Source organism: Cebidichthys violaceus, unplaced genomic scaffold (assembly GCF_023349555.1).
Source record: "Cebidichthys violaceus isolate CVI_PGR_0920_01 unplaced genomic scaffold, fCebVio1.0.p SCAF_4, whole genome shotgun sequence".
NCBI lineage: Eukaryota > Metazoa > Chordata > Actinopteri > Perciformes > Stichaeidae > Cebidichthys > Cebidichthys violaceus.
In genome coordinates, this window is record NW_027176594.1 from 14,740,927 (window position 1) to 14,757,265 (window position 16,339).

The following is a 16,339-nucleotide window of genomic DNA, read 5'->3' on the forward strand; positions in this document are numbered from 1 at the left end:
GGAGTGGGAGGGAAAGTTATATAACTATAATCATTTTTTTTTGGATGGGGGGGTAGTGGGGTTGAGGGGGAGAGGGGCCCCTTCAGATGTCTGGATGTTCACCGCCTCGCCGCTCGCTGCGTAAAATCAATTCCAGTCCATTTAACAGCAAGGCCATCACAGTTTATGTGACATTGAGAGAAAGAGGGGGGGGGGGGGGGGGGGGGGGGGGAGTTTTGTGAGAGCCGCATCTCTATATATCTGCTCTGATTGACGGCAGCTGCAGTGTTTTATGGAGTCACTCCCCAGAGTAAAAGTGGTGGGAATATATATATATATATATATATATATATATATATATATATATATATATATATATCTTTTGTCTTGCTGGCTCCCAAGACCGAAGCTGAACACAGAGAGGATGGGCCTACATAATGAAAAGTTGTCAGAGGATGTCATCTCTTTTTTAATGACTGCCATTTTTAGCTCGTTCCGCACAAGAGTCACATTCACAAAAAGCAGCCGAGTCAAACAGATTGGGATCAAATGAAAATGACGACAAGCTGAACGTACAACTTATATATAAAGACATGAAACAGTATTTGATCACTGTTGGATTTTATTCAGTTTAAAGCTTCCGTCACAAGCTGATTTGAATCAGATCTACATTGAACATATATTTATCACACTTTATGAGGGATAGCATAAGGAAGTCTTGTCATATTTATTTATTGCTGGAATTGATTTTGATGATATTTACTTTGCAGCCTTGACTCTTTGGAAAGATTAATATATTATGATTTCTTCGATTGCTGATTAAAGTCTTATTTCCATTGTTGCCCCTGCATGGTGTCTTCACAGTCCACCAGTCATTATCGAGATGCAGACAGGCACTCAACGACTTATCAAACATTATAAAAAATATAAACTATAAAAAGAGAATTTTTTCTGATCATTTATAACAAAGGGCTTCGCAAACACATGCAGTCATCACTATGAAATGATTACAACTAAAACCAGTTAATACATTATTAGTACTTCTGTCTGTACGTGTAAAGTTTGCAAATGTTTGGTATTATTAGTTAGTCAGCAGCAATTTCAGCAATGATGGATTCAGTGGAGTTTTAAACTGAATCCATCGTATTGTTTATAGTATTGTTATAATATCAGAATTAAGGAAATGACTGATTGGAGAGAGATGAGAGCTGCGTAACGAGACTTCAAGTGTGAGATTTCACAATGAAAATGTGTGTATGTGTGTCAACTATGTCAGCTGCTGTGAGAGCGCTTTGTTCCGCAGGAAGTCAAAGACGAATGGAGCGACGACTTCTGGGTCATTCAGATGGACGTGATGATCGCCCGGTACTGTCACCACCGTGTGCTGAGAGAGAGAGAGAGAGAGAGAGAGAGAGAGAGAGAGAGAGAGAGAGAGAGAGAGAGAGAGAGAGAGAGAGAGAGAGAGGATGACGATTTCTTTGTGTTGTTCCGTCAGTCAGCATTTCCTGACGAGGGGGACGAGGCCATAATCAAAAGCTTTAGGTTAATGCACAGCCTCTATTCTCCCATTACTTGACCAATTTACAGCAGGTGCAGTGAGTCAATGTTAACGTCCCCATCTATTCACCTTTATGAGAACCTCGATGTTCGAAGAAAGGAGACATTTACTTTCGTTTTTTATTGTATTTTCTATTGCTTGTGACATTATCTTGAAAACAGGTTACTTTATATATTTTATTTCAGGTAAAAATGTTCATATCAGGTCATGGATAATATCTGTTACAGTGCGAATGCACCCAAAATCTTTGTAGGAAAAACATGTTTGTGGTAATCCAGAAAGACTGTGAAAGTCACTGGATTTTCACATTAAATGTCTCCTTTCCTGTAGAACGTTAACATTTTCTCATACCCTGATTTATCTTAAGCTACAGTGACTCACGACGGTTGACCTGCTGTTTTCATTGTAGTGTACCATAGAAATGTTTTATTGTGCTGTTGTTCCTTTTGATTGGAAACTGTTTTCCATTTATACTAAAGACCAACTCTACGGCAGACATCTTGACTTGTCGCCAGTAAGTGAGCCAGCATGCACACCTGGACCCTGATTTGGTGTGTGAAGACTTTCTGCACTTAAAGATTCACATCTCTGAATATGTCTGCTCATTCTGAGACACTGAGCTACTTTTAGATCTGCCTCACTGTCCCGGATGCTTAACTCTCACACTGCGCTGGTAAATTACCATAATTATTTTTTTCCTCCCAAGATTCAAACTCACGTTTCTGTCACGATATCCTTGGAGAAGTATGGCGCTGGATTTGTTTGATTCTGGAAATGTGGCACCGGAGCCTTTGTCTCCTCTAGAAAAACAGAGATTTTGAAAAGTTTAGTATGACATGCTTTGATGATTTAATTTAGGCTGTTAAATTGTTGCATTAGGACATACAAGGGGACTGACAGTTCTAGCATTATAATGCAAACATCTATCTCAGTGTGGGGATCAATATCTTACAGAACAACTAGAACAGTCGCATGAATCTTGGACAGCAGCTCCAGACTCTGCTCCAAACTGAAGTTCACTATGTATATCTGAAAACAAGATAAAACACAACACTGTAAAAGCTGAATGCTGAAAAAAAGAGTTAACAGAGAGGTGGCGGGGAGCGTGGGGGAATGCCTGGGAGGTTAAAAAGTGACTTACAGCATTAACTTGCGGGTCTCTGGAGAACGCGAATCCTGCAGAAGAGAAACACATTCAGCTGAAAAGCAAAGTGAGATTATTCCTCTCTGAATGGAGAAGAGATAAAAAACGTACCTTCTTCAACTTGAACTAGACCTCGCTCTAAAAGGATGTGCGCTGACTGTTCAGTCAGAGTCGGGTTTGAAGCCAATAAACTGAAAGAAAGAAAATTAAGCTATCAGTAATATATATAATAGTAATACATAATAGCCATATTTTGTTTTGCCCCGTTTGATCTCTCTGTGTGATTAATTAGTTTAAGTTAAAAGCTCAAGCTGAATAAAAAATGATTTAAAAAATTGGTGATGCAGAACCAGAGATGTGGCTTTTTTATATTCCACACATTCCTCATCCTTATCAAAACCTGGTGCCTACATTACCCACAACGCAACATTGACGGTCAGGTCAGAGATTTTGGGTTTGTGGATACCGGTGGCAGCTAATTAAGCTCCACCAGAGATGAGGAGTCTGCTAAGCTCACTTCTTTCCAGCTACACACACAGAATTTTAATTTTTTAAATCAACGCTGATGTGTAAAATCGTTTGAGTTCTGCCTGCAAATCAGCACAAAAACATCCTGCATGCATGAAGGTTTATTTAATTTGTCCATAAACTGGAGTGGTGCAGTAGTACCTCTCAACTGCCTTGTCATAGGTGTAAACTCTTTTCCTCTCCTCTGTCTTCTTTTCAAACTGAAGCACCTCATCCATCCCCTTCCTCACCACTTTGGGAAGTTCTTTCTGCGGGAAAAGAGACAGAAGCGGAATATGAAGACAACTGAGGAGTAATACCATTAGATCATCTTCGCTTTAAAGGCTTGTCATATGCAATACAGTGATAATAAATAAATAAAAAAGGTTGTAATACTGGATCCGTGGCTTTGAATCCAAAAGAGTCCAGAAGCACCAGAGCATCCACCATCTCAGGATAGAGTGCACTGAACTGTGAAAAACACAATGTGACACCAGGCAAGAGAATACAGGAACATGTATATTGTGTAAAAAAACTGTGATAAGTGAGGAATCTTAGTTACCATGGCAGCGATGTTGCCACCTGTAAGAGTGAACAAACGATCATGCTCAGAGCTTTAGACATTTCTCAACTTTTTTTTGTAATTGACCTACTTTCATCATCAATGAATCAATTTTAAATTAATCAATTAGTCATTTAGTCTAAAAAGTGAGAAAAATGTCCTAAGTAGCATCTTCTAATTGCTTGTTTTGTCCCACCAAAAGAAGCAGTTAGAAGTATTAGAAGTATGTATTGGCTATAGGATGTGAAAATGCACAGCGTCAGTGTCAGTGAATGTGAATCAGGTGTACCACCTATATTGTGCTCACTCACCCATACTGTGTCCAATGATAGAGAATTTTGTCCACTGGAGACCTGTGGGAGTTATTTCATAGGAAACAGATTAAATCTAGCTTGCTTACAGCTCTACTTCAGTTACAGAGATGCACCAGAGTCCTGAGGGGATCCAACTTCAAAGACTGAAAATGTCTGAAAAAGATCCTGCAACTTCACACACCGTCAACGATTCTGCGTACGTCCACCACGTTTTCAGTGATTGTGTAGAGGACTCCGGGGGGACAGTGGGAGGACAGACCGTGACCTGTCAGGTCCACCGCCACATATCTGCACTCTGAGAGTAAAGTAGAAAGAGAGATGAAAACTGTAGAGACTGTAGAGAGCTCAGGAACAAGATACTCTGATTTGTCAAAAAGACATAGTTTGGCTTGTGACCAAATTCCCGCCAAACTAATAACATTCCCATCATCCTCTGCTGTACTTTGTGTACTTTAGTACTAATTAGATAAGATAAGATGTTGAACATGGTAAACAGTGCACCTGCTAAAACATCAGCATGTTAGCATGGTCATTGTGAGCATGTTAGCATTTAGCTCCAAGTGCAGCCTCACAGAGATGCTGGCATGACTGTAGAAGCTGTAGTAAGCTGTGTCCCAAATCCACACTACTAAATCTACACAGTACTACTTACAAATATTCACAGTGTACCATTTTACCGGTTAATATACAAAAATATCAACATACTTTACCATTTTACACTTTCAGGAAATGACCGTTGTGCCGTTTGGAAAGATACCAAAGAGACATCAAAATGTTATTTATTATTATGAGATTTAATACTTTTTTGAGCAGTTTCACCACCACCCAATTATTTTTTTCTAGCAGTAAACTGCTACTGCATTTCCTTTACGCATTGCATTGTGGGAGAATAGTATGGAAGGCCATTTCAGTCAATATTATATAATTAAATAAAATAAATATACATATAAATTAATAAATACATAGAAACAAATAAATACATAAATAAGTCGCTGATGCAGCAATTATGAATCAGGCTGTAGACTAAGTGAGAAGTGTGGATTGAAAATGGGGTACAAAGTGGGGTACAAAGTGAGTCACATGGTTTAAAAACTCTCCTCTACTCTGTCAGAATTTACCTTTGGGTAGAAGAGGAATGAGGGTGTTGAATGTGCCACAATTGTCAGCCCAGCCGTGCAGGCACAGCACGGGACGACCATGATCAGGACCCCAGACTTTTCCTCTGATCTGTCCCCATGGGACCGGGACAGAAAGATCTGAAACTGGACACATTACACAAAATAAAATCTTAGCAACAGCAAAAAACAACAACAACAAGGATCTGACAGATATTTACTGTAAATAGAAATGAACTATCATAGGATTTAACTACTTCCGTGAGTCTTGGCTTGTGTTGGGTCAATGAGAAATATTACCTGCTTGTTCCACTGCAGATGACATTTCAGCGTCTGATGATCCTCAGCGTATGTGTCTGACAAGCAAAAACAAAGACATTTCAAAAATAAAGTGACGTCAATGAACTTAATAATCTACACAAAGCTTCAAACAAATCCTGAAACATCTGTTAAGAAATTAAACATGCAGACAAACTCTGACCTTTGGAACCTGAAGGCAACATAAATATTTTCTGCAACCAATGATTTGATTGGAAATTCATAATGACGGACTGCTGTTATGGCCAATCCTCATACACTTCAGAGAGCAGTGGGAATTAAACCAGGTGACAATGAACAACTCCCTGCTCTCTTGTGACTGTTTTGGTCCCTCAGTACCGCCTGCCAGGCAGTCTCCTGCCAGGACAATTAATCTGTGAAAAGAGTGAAAGCTGGTGGTTGCTGAGAACAACACCACCATTCAGCCCTCTCTCTCTGTAATGGGATGATCTCGAGTACACTGCTCTCTTCCAGATATGTGCGGCCTCCAAAGGCTCAACCAATCGGATGATTTAGAGAAAATCAAAAATCAAGAAAAAACGTTCATACACAGGATGAAAGTTAGGTTATGGTTTCTGTGGCCTGATTAAAGTGCAATCCAACTTCTGTGCATAAGTACAATCACCTTGAATGCAATGTCTCAATTGTTTTTTCTTTAATGGATATTTTTCATTGCTTCATTTATTTTGCTCTTATATTTAATTTCAATAAATTCTGTCTTTTTATATTTACTATTTATTTTTTGGAGCCTCATAGTGAAAGCATTTCACATGATTTTATAACTTTCTATGAATTAGAAAGGTGAGGTCAGTTGAGTGCAGATCTCCACAAGGTGTGTCTGCAACAACCTGTTGTACTGTGTGACACGTCGTGAAACACATTTCATTCAAACTCAAAAACAAGCTATGACGTATGCAGGCCATAGACTTGAAGTTGTTGCATAAGAAACGCCATGAAATCTTGACAAAAACTGAATTAAACTCACGAAGCTATCTGTCCTCTTAGCAGTGGCTGAGTGGCAGTGAGGTACAGCAGTGTGTGCACTGGTAGTTCTGTTAGCTGTTAGCTGGTAGCTGGTAGCTAAACACACCGTCCAAAACAATAAAAGTGAGCCTCAGAGCAGCAGCCGAGAGGAACCAACAGTATGTCTACTGATACTACCGTTAGCAGTTAGCCAAACACACCACAAACTGTTAACCCGCTCACTGTGGGTGTAGAGTAGCGGCTGGGGATCGGCGATGCACTCATCTGTATCATCACTAGCGGCCTATATATCGGCCTTGGTCCGGTTTACAGTAGCGAGTGAGGAGTCAGCAGGCAGTATAAAATCGGAAATAAAAGGTGTTTTGAGAAAGTGTGTCACTTCAACCACGAGAGGTTCTTGAGCGTGCAGCCATAACTAGCCACTCAAAATATTATGCAGTTTGCTGAAGCAGAATGTGAGATTAGCCATGGACAGACACAGAGATGCACACTCACTCACTCGACTGGTCGAATGGTCTTCCTGGCGGAGGTAATAATGAATCTGGAATCTTAGACTGTATAATATCATGCAACCTATGCTTGGTGGCCAGATTGTAAAAGAAAGATGGGGGACTATCAGGTCGTCCACATGTGCCATTGAAGCTCTACCGCCCACATTTCTGCATTTTCTGAACCCACATTCTCCTCTGTGAGAGGAAAACTATTTTTACCATTAATGTGCACAACATATCTTTTAGCTTTGGGTATACATCTTTACATGTGACTTACTTTCAACTTTACTATAACTACTGACCTGTTTTTTAAACATCAGTAACTTTTACAAACTATCATGAAACCATCAACAAAAGCATCTAATCAATATGAGATCATCTGTAAAGAAGGATTTACTGTATCAAAGGCCTCTGAGAGATCACACTGGGTGCGGCCGGTGTAATGGCCAAAGCAATTTACAGCCAGCGATGTGATAAAACCTGAAGCCAGATTGAAATGAGTCTCACACAAAGAACCTGGAAACAGATTCTGTCAACTGAGCATTAACTGGAGGGTGTTTCTCAGACTGAAGGGTTTAGGGGCTGAAGTTGTTTATGACACTTATCTCGGCAGTATGTCACACCTTTGGAAGTGTCACATTGAATAGAAAAGTTAATGAAATGGAAATTGGGAAATACACTTGTTTTCTTGCAAGAGTTAGACGAGAAAATTGACATCCCTCCTCAGCTGGTGCCACAAATATGAAGCTACAGCCAGTTAGCTTAGCTTAGCATAAAGAGTGGAAACGGGCAAACAGTTAGCCTGTCTCTGTCCTAAACTACATATGGATAAGAAATAGTCTGTCATTTAATCCACTGTAAATCCACAATTTGTGATCATTAAGAACTTGAAAAAGGAAAAGGGCAGCATTGTTTGTTGACTCTCTTCCTGGGAGAATTCAATAATGACCCACAGACTTCATATTTTCTTTTTATGTTTTTTAATTTTTTATTATTTAAATGTGCATGTTTTAAAGCCTTGAAAATTTCAGCAGTGACTTTTTTACTTCTTGGAATGAGGTGACGTGATGCAAATCCCTATTCTGCTTCTACAGGACGCTTTGAAAGGGGAACTGAAACTTACTTGAAAACCATAAATTCTTACAAAACTCTGAATCTGCAACAAGTGGGACTAACAAGTGGGACAAACAAGTGGGACAAACAAATTAAAAAAAGAAAAAAGCTGATTTGCTTAGTGAAGGCTGAAGATGCTACGTGCAGAAGTTTGTCTGTCGCACACCCCTTTCTGGTTAGTCAACAAAGTTGTGAGATAAAAGTACATTTACGGCTGATCCCCTCAGCGTCTATATAGTGCAATTTAACTTAAATGTGCAAGTGCGATTATGTTTGCAGCTTATAACTTGTGCAGTCCGTTGTTTGACTGAGACAACACTTTGTTTCGCAGGAAGTCGGACACAATCGGAGCGACGACTTCGGGCTCATTCAGATGAACGTGGTGATCACCTGGTACCGTCACCACCGTGTGCTGAAACCAACAGAAACAGAGAGTGATTTTAAAAAAATGCTTCAAATTTTTGTTATTCTGTCCCAAGTTGTAAACTCACATTTTGGTCCTGTAAGACACGGAGAAGTGTTGAGATAAAGTTCATTTGAGTTGGTTTGAAAAATTTTGTTCTTTTGATGCCTTTTTCTGCCCTGGAGAAAGATATTTTAAACATACAATTTGAGACTTTAAAAAAAAACACGTCAGTGACAGGTAATGATTTTCACATCTCCTTCTGCTCAAGACATTAGCTACTGTACGTCAGTCAGCTGTTATAAACATCTCTGTCTGTTATTCATAACATAATGCATTGATCCATTTCAGAGTGGTGATCAATATCTTACAGAACAAGGAGAACAGAGGCTTGAACCCTCGACAGCATCTCCAGACTCTGCTCCGTACTGATGCGCCATATGTTTTTCTGAAAACATAGAATCAAACACATGAACTGTGCAAAGCAGAATGCTAAACCGCTGGTGTAAAGACACAAGTTAACAGAGAGGTGGTGAACGTGGGGGAGGGTCTGGGAGGTGACTCACAAAATGAATTCGCAGGTCTCTGGAGAACGCGAATCCTGCAGAAGAGAAACACATTCAGCCAAAAAGCCAAGTGAGATTATTCCTCTCCGAGAGGAGAAGAAGAGGTCAAAGACGTACCTCCTTCAACTTGAACTAGACCTCGCTCTAAAAGGATGTGCCCTGACTGTTCAGTCAGAGTCGGGTTTGCAGCCGACAACCTGAAAGAAACAAAAACACTTTAGCCATCAGCTGATTGTAGAGACAAAGTCCTTAGAAATCTGAAATAAATCTTTGTAAATTATACCTCTCAACTGCCTTCTCATAAGTGTAAACTCTTTTCTTGTCTTCTGTTTTGTTTTCAAACTGAAGGATCTCATCCATCCCCATCCTTACCACTTTGGAAAGTTCTTTCTGCAATCAAAGAGACAGGAACTACTGAGTGGAAAGTACAGCAGAGCCCCTTTTGTATATGATAGGACAGATAGTAAAAGTTGAAAATGAAGTTAATTGAAGCCCAATTCAATAATATCGAGTGGAAAGTACAACGATGCTCTTTTTTATATGATATGACATAAGGGTATATGAATAAAAAGTAAGGATGGAAATGAAGATAATTGAAGCGCAACGCAAAAATATTGCAGGAATGATTTTCAGCGCCTGAATGGAGATTATTCAATGGAAAAAAGTTATTTCCTTGAAAGCCTCCGGTAGATATAATACGCACATTTTATACGGATGATGCATTGAGGACACTGAGGTGAGGTCCTCTGCATTTGTCTTGGAAGTTGGGAGGTCTAGCGACCTGGAGGGACTTTTACATTCCGCAACCAATAAATTACAAATGGTGGGCATCAAATGGCCTGATTTTGGGATTCTTTAAAGCTAAAACTTAAATGAACTATTGACAGCCAATAAAATAAATAAATAAAGAAGTAAATTATGGGAGCCAGAGAATTCAGCTACCAAGCTCCTCTCCTGTTAAACCAGCTCCTGGTTTCAGCCTGGGAGGCAGACACACTCACCACATTTAGGAGTAGACTTCTTCTTCTTCAGACTTTCCCCTTTGATAACGGTTATAGTCAGGGCTGACTCAGGTTTGCCTTGGACCAGCCCCTAGTTATGTTGCTATAGATCTCGACTCGAAGGGACTTCCTATGATACCACCTGCTGCTATTATAATCAGTCATATTTATTTTACTACTACTGCTGCTTCTCTTACTGCTGTTATCGTTTTATTATACCCATATTATTAGTAGTCATATTTCTATAACTACTATCATTTTCACCGCTACTATTATTTTTAATCAATACTTTTTTTTATTATTATAGCGGTTAGGATATTATTGTTGTTGCTGTCTCTCTCTTTCAACCCAATTCTGCCTAAGCATCCTGTTAAAGAACAGTTTTTTCTTGCCACTGTTGTCAAGTGGCAAAAAAAAGTATGGTCTAACCTGTTCTATATGAAAGTGTTTGTTACAATCTGTCGCTACGTAAATTAATAGTAATTGAGTGAAAATGAGTGAAATAGAAGATTCACTATATCCCCCTCAAAATGTCTTTCCTTTTAACTTTGGGAATTTTTTTTACAGAGTATGAGTAGTACATAGTACATATGATATGATTTATTTTGCTTGGTGTCTGATCAGGTTGTCCTGGTTGTGTATTCAACCACACAAACCACTAAAGCTTCACAGAGAGTGTAACCCGGGGAGTCAGAATGATTCGTACTGAATCTGTAGGTAGGAATGCGAAAGAGTCCAGAAGCACGAGAGCGTCCACCATCTCGGGGTACACCGCACTGAACTGTGGAAGACACAATTTGAACCATATGATGATACCACGTGCAAAAAAAAAAAAGTCACAGCAAAACAGTCTCTGTATATTTTGTGAGGAAACAGATAAGACAATGACGCTCACCAATGCAGCGATTTCACCACCTGTGAATAAAAAGAAGCTGCACGTGATTTGCACTTTCTATGATTTTGTAGCACAGCAACACAGATTAAGATAAATTCTGCTGTTAAGCTGCACTCACCCATACTATGGCTTATGATGGAGAATTTCCTCAGCTGCAGAGCTGCGGGAGTTAATTTCACAGATCATCAACCAGGTTCGGTATCTCGTCACAGAACACCGAGGTATTTTTTTTAAATTTTTTTTTTTAGTTGCCATAAGTCCTTCTGGGGTTTAATTTTATGCATTAAACTTATACTGATGTTTGGGACAATACTATTGCACAGCATTATGAGTTCACACACACCATCAGCAACTCTGCGTACATCCGCCACGTATGCAGGATAGGAGTAGAAATCTCCAGGAGGACGATGAGATGACAGACCGTGACCCGACAGATCCAGCGTCACGTATCTGCACTCTGAGAGGAAGTACAGAGAGAAACTCAGGGGAATTGACACCAAATCCTAAACACATACATTAAAAAAATATTCCTGGATCACTAACTTGGCAGCTTACTGATTAAAGTGAATTACAGACGTAACGTTCTGAGTGTTTAGCGAGCTCAGTTGAGTTTATAAGCACTTGAAACAACTGCTCCACTTCAGCTAGGAGTTAAAGGAAATGAATCATTAATATATCATTGGAAACTTCATTATCCATTAATGCTGAAATGTATGCATGCATACAGCTGACCTGATCTGCACGGACTGAGCAGCTGCTAGCACAGTTCCATAGTAGTTTAACATTGTTTCCAACGGTATCTCTAGGAACAGTCAGTGCCTTTGCTATCTTTTTTGTATCATTTTCCTTGTTTGTCCAAGGCAATGACCTCTTCTCATAACTTTTTGGACAATTCTCTTGACTTACCCATGTTTCTAATATGCAATCAAACGTCACTGCCAGTCCAGGTATTTGATGTGTTCCATCTCAAGCACACATCAGGTCATAACAGCAAAAGGGTGCTCTACTAAGTACTAAAGATGCTTGTTATGAAGGGGTTGAATAATTTTGAGACTGCAGTAGTCATTAAAAGTAGCATTTTGTGTTGAATTTTGGAGAAACCACTTGTAACATGTGTTGTGTTGAGCTATTTAAATTGTCCTTCTTTGAGTTGTTTATTGAAAACAGCTGAAAGTTTGTACATTTTGACAATAAACCTAATTTGCAATGGGGGTTGAATAATTTTGAGTGCAACTGTGTGTATTTTAATTGACGCACTTTCCCATTGAGTATGTTTTCTTTGGTGTATAATCACCTGAAAATAATAAGAACGGTTGTGTTTTCGTTACTTTAAAATGAGCCGTTTATACTGACATTAAATTGCAAAGCTCTCTCCAGGAAAAGTCTAGGAGAATTAATAGACAACTACAGACCACACAAAATAAAGTGTCACCCTTTACCCACCAGCCATAGTTTACCTTTGGGTAGAAGGGGAATGAGGGTGTTGAATGCACCACAGTTGTCAGCCCAGCCGTGCAGGCACAGCACGGGACGACCATGATCAGGACCCCAGACTCTTCCTCTGATGTGTCCCCATGGGACCGGGACGGAGAGGTCCGAACACACTGGACACATTACACAGCAGTGAACAGCTCAAACTGTTGACATCAACACGACTATTGTTATTATTATTGCATAGCAGACAATCAGTAGCAAGAAACTATTTAATACAAAAATCATCCCACAGAAGCCAACTACACCCATGACACTGAAGTCTGCAGCCCATACACAAATATTTGACAGATAAGTGAAAACATAAATGAACAACAGCATCATTACAAGCCTATATGAGCAAAAGAAAGGTGCCATTTAGATGCTAAAGACATTACTTTAGCAAACAAGTGCATAGCTGGGTTAGTGGACGGTTGTCACGTGCAATCTATGACTGTATAGTCTGACTTTATTACCTTCTTCAGCCATTGCAGTTGAAGTTGAGCAGTGTAAAGTTTGCAGCAATGCTCGCATTTCCTCATATGAACCGGAGCCCTGAATACGTCCCGCCCCCCTGAATACGTCCCGCCCCCCTGAATATGTCCCGCCCCCGGTCCAAAGTAACTTCCGCGTAGTCTTGGAGAGTGGTGTTTGTTTCCCTCAGTTCGGTTTTTCAGGCAGCGCCTGCTGTCCAGTTGATATTTTCACCTGTAGCTATTTTCCCCATTGAAAGATCCATCTTCCAAACTACCAATATACTTTTAGAAACAGTATCTCTGTCACTGTATTAACTAAGTCTTTTGAATCAAGAGGTTTTTACTATTATCAAATGCAGAAGATGCACGTTTTGATTTATTTAGTGTGTGACGTCTATCCTCTAGTAGGCCAAACATAAACCAGTAGGTAAAGGGACTTGCTGAACCAAACCAAGAACCAACAACCAAGAACTTCTAAAAGCCTCAACCCAAAATGGTTTGACTATATATTAAGTACACAAACTAGGAAAGTTCCTGCTTCAATGCTGCACTTTCTTCACATATGATCCCTTATGATTTTAACTCTTGTGAAGTCAATGGAGAGATATTATCCACATGAAGTATCTATGTGATACTTTGTTTTAACGGTCAGTATTCGATACTGACGAACAGAGATAACGGTTTGTTTAAATTCCACAGGTGAATCAAGACTCACATTTTTTTTTAACTACGCCGCCCCTTCATAAGTTAATGTGTTTTTTTTTTCATGGCAAAAGTGACATTGCTACAAAATAGCTACAGATATAAAAATTCTTCTCAACAACAACAATATTGTTTTCCCTCCCCTAAAAAGTTATTCTGTGCTCCAATTATGTATTTTACATATCAGATTTCAATAACTGTCCGCAGCCCTTTAACAGCTGTCAAACAACTGCATCAAGAGAATTTCAGAGGAAAAAGAAAACTGCGCAACAATAAGATTTGGGGGGTAAATATTTACACCAGTGGCCCGGTCCCTCCCCCTCACTCTGTGGGGATAGGTGAGGAGGGGGTCTGATTGGAGGGTGTTAACATTATTCCATTTCATGACGTAGATCAGTCTCAAACCATGGACTATCTGAGCGTTCCAATACTACCATACTATTTAGTATGCCAAAAAAAGATGTAGTATGTCCCAAATCCCAATCCAGCATGGTTTTATGGCCCACAATCCCCTACTCAGCGGATATATAAGTAAGAGGGTCAAAGTTCAACGTGCCATATTATGAGTAAGCAGTATGTCCCAATCAAATGCACACAGCATGCAACAATACTTTGTAAGGGCAGCTGCATTAAGTTCTAACAGAAAAAAAAGAAAAGTATGCAATTTGGAACGCAGTTTATGTCAAAATTAGTCTTGCAAGATTAGGGCTGATTTAAAAAACACATTCAAATGTGCAGTTACTCTTTAAAATAATGAGAAAGATTGCAGTTTCGTGGCTATCCAGCAGATAATCCTTCAAAATAAAAGCCATCTTTAACAGATTAAAAGCTGCATTACTGAAGACAAGCTGTAAACAAATACTTGTCGAGTCCAGATTCATCCTCTGCTCCCACTGTGGCACTAACGGGTACTCTTTCTTCCCATAGCTCACTGATTTTAGAGATTAAACACGAGGACGCGCACACGCGCGCGCGCACGCACACGCACGCGCGCACACACACACACACACACACACACACACACACACACACACACACACACACTTCAGAGAAACTGTGCAACTGCTAAAATATTAACAGCAGGCAGCAGACTTTTAAGATACCTGGCCCGCTACAGTGCATTTCAAACAATCCTCAAAGGCAGAAGCTACAAGGTGATAGAACTGTTGTCTGCTGATACTCAGCAGTCTGTACTGCAGGGCAGCAGGAAGATACCAGGCTGAGAAAAGAGTTCAGTGGTGCGACATGTCTCATTACTTCCACATTGTCACTTCCTACATTATCATAAAAATATTGATTATGGCAGAATAATTCTAGTAAGTGGACCCTGAGTTGAGTTCATACAGATGCACTCAAAATTATTCAACCCCTTCATAACAAGTATCTTTAGTACTTAGTAGAGCACCCTTTTGCTGTTATGACCTGATGCAACTAATCAAGGGCCTCATTAGTTGCATCAGGTGTGCTTGAGATAGAACACATCAAATACCTGGACTGGCAGTGACATTTGACTGCATATTGGAAACATGGGTAAGTCAAGAGAATTGTCCAAAAAGTTAAGAGATTATTGCCTTGCACAAACAAGGAAAAGGATACAAAAAGATAGCAAAGGCACTGAATGTTCCTAGAGATACCGTTGGAAGCATAGTTCGTAAGTTCAAAGTTAAAGGAACATTGGCTACACTACCTGAACGTGGCAGAAAGACCTGCACCAATTCTTGCTGCAGGTCTTTTGCAGTCACTCGAGGGTTTTTGGTCACCTGCCTCCTTAGAAATCTGGTGGCAGCCGTCGATAGCTTCCTCTTTCTGCCATGTCCAGTAGTGTAGCAAGTATTCCTCTAACTTTGAACTTGCAAACTATGCTTCCAACGCTATCTCTAGGAACATTCAGTGCCTTTGCTATCTTTTTGTATCCTTTTCCTCATTTCTGCAAGGCAATGATTTAACTTTTTGGACAATTCTCTTGACTTACCCATGTTTCTGATATGCAGTCAAATGTCACTGCCAGTCAAGGTATTTGATGTGTTCTATCTCAAGCACACCTGATGCAACTAATGAGGCCCTTGATTAGTTACATCAGGTCATAACAGCAAAAGGGTGCTCTACTAAGTACTAAAGATGCTTGATGTGAAGGGGTTGAATTTATTAAAAATGGCATTTTGTGTTGAATTTTGGAGAAACCACTTGTAACATTAGTTGATTTATTTAAATCGTCATTTATTGAAAACAGCTGAAAGTTTGTAAATTTTGCCAATAAACCTAATTTTCAATGGGGGTTGAATAATTTTGAGTGCAACTGTATGTATTTTAATTGACACACTTTCCCATCGAGTATGTTTTCTTTAGTGTATAATCACCTGAAAATAACGGTTGTGTTTTCGTTACTTTAAAATGAGCTGGCACTGGCTCTAGATTGAAACATTTACACATCACTTTGGCCACTGTAGTTCTCCTACAGGATTGGCACATGGGAGGAGTTTCAGTTGGTTGCAATCTGCAACCTCACCGGTATGTTGCCAAATCCATCACACTGCACCTTTAAAATGTACCCATCTAACACTTTAGTTCATGACACCTTCAATTGACTAAATTCCCTCCATCGTCATCTCTATCAGTTCTACTGGCAAAGTTAGCATTCCACAAAAAGTACTGTCTGTGGTTGAGTTGCATTGTGGGTAATGTAGGCGCCCAGTTTTGACAAGGGAGAAGAATGCGTGGAATATAAAAGACGATAACTCTGC

General features: G+C 39.7%; 2 protein-coding genes across 3 annotated transcripts; both read right to left on the bottom strand.

Moving 5' to 3' along the window:
- Positions 1 to 583: 583 nt before the first annotated feature.
- Positions 584 to 5,640, bottom strand: LOC137885435 (serine hydrolase-like protein). Its single transcript, XM_068727713.1, has 12 exons — positions 5,480 to 5,640; positions 5,183 to 5,326; positions 4,246 to 4,359; positions 4,062 to 4,103; positions 3,751 to 3,770; positions 3,585 to 3,659; positions 3,351 to 3,457; positions 2,793 to 2,872; positions 2,679 to 2,713; positions 2,490 to 2,566; positions 2,256 to 2,337; positions 584 to 1,363 (listed from the first exon to the last, which is right to left on the bottom strand). The coding sequence occupies exons 1-12, from the start codon at positions 5,502 to 5,504 to the stop codon at positions 1,247 to 1,249; spliced, it is 918 nt and encodes a 305-aa protein (XP_068583814.1). The 5' UTR covers positions 5,505 to 5,640; the 3' UTR covers positions 584 to 1,246.
- A 2,301-nt stretch (positions 5,641 to 7,941) lies between these two features.
- LOC137885406 (serine hydrolase-like protein) lies at positions 7,942 to 12,972 on the bottom strand. 2 transcript variants are annotated; one of them, XM_068727668.1, is made up of 12 exons: positions 12,897 to 12,972; positions 12,408 to 12,554; positions 11,294 to 11,407; positions 11,069 to 11,110; positions 10,951 to 10,970; positions 10,762 to 10,836; positions 9,338 to 9,444; positions 9,172 to 9,251; positions 9,055 to 9,089; positions 8,860 to 8,936; positions 8,577 to 8,667; positions 7,942 to 8,497 (listed from the first exon to the last, which is right to left on the bottom strand). In XM_068727668.1, the coding sequence occupies exons 1-12, from the start codon at positions 12,952 to 12,954 to the stop codon at positions 8,366 to 8,368; spliced, it is 978 nt and encodes a 325-aa protein (XP_068583769.1). In that variant the 5' UTR covers positions 12,955 to 12,972; the 3' UTR covers positions 7,942 to 8,365. The 2 variants fall into 2 exon arrangements, with proteins under 2 accessions (XP_068583769.1, XP_068583770.1); XM_068727669.1 differs by having other exon boundaries at positions 12,408 to 12,587; positions 12,897 to 12,968.
- Between the last annotated feature and the right edge of the window lie 3,367 nt (positions 12,973 to 16,339).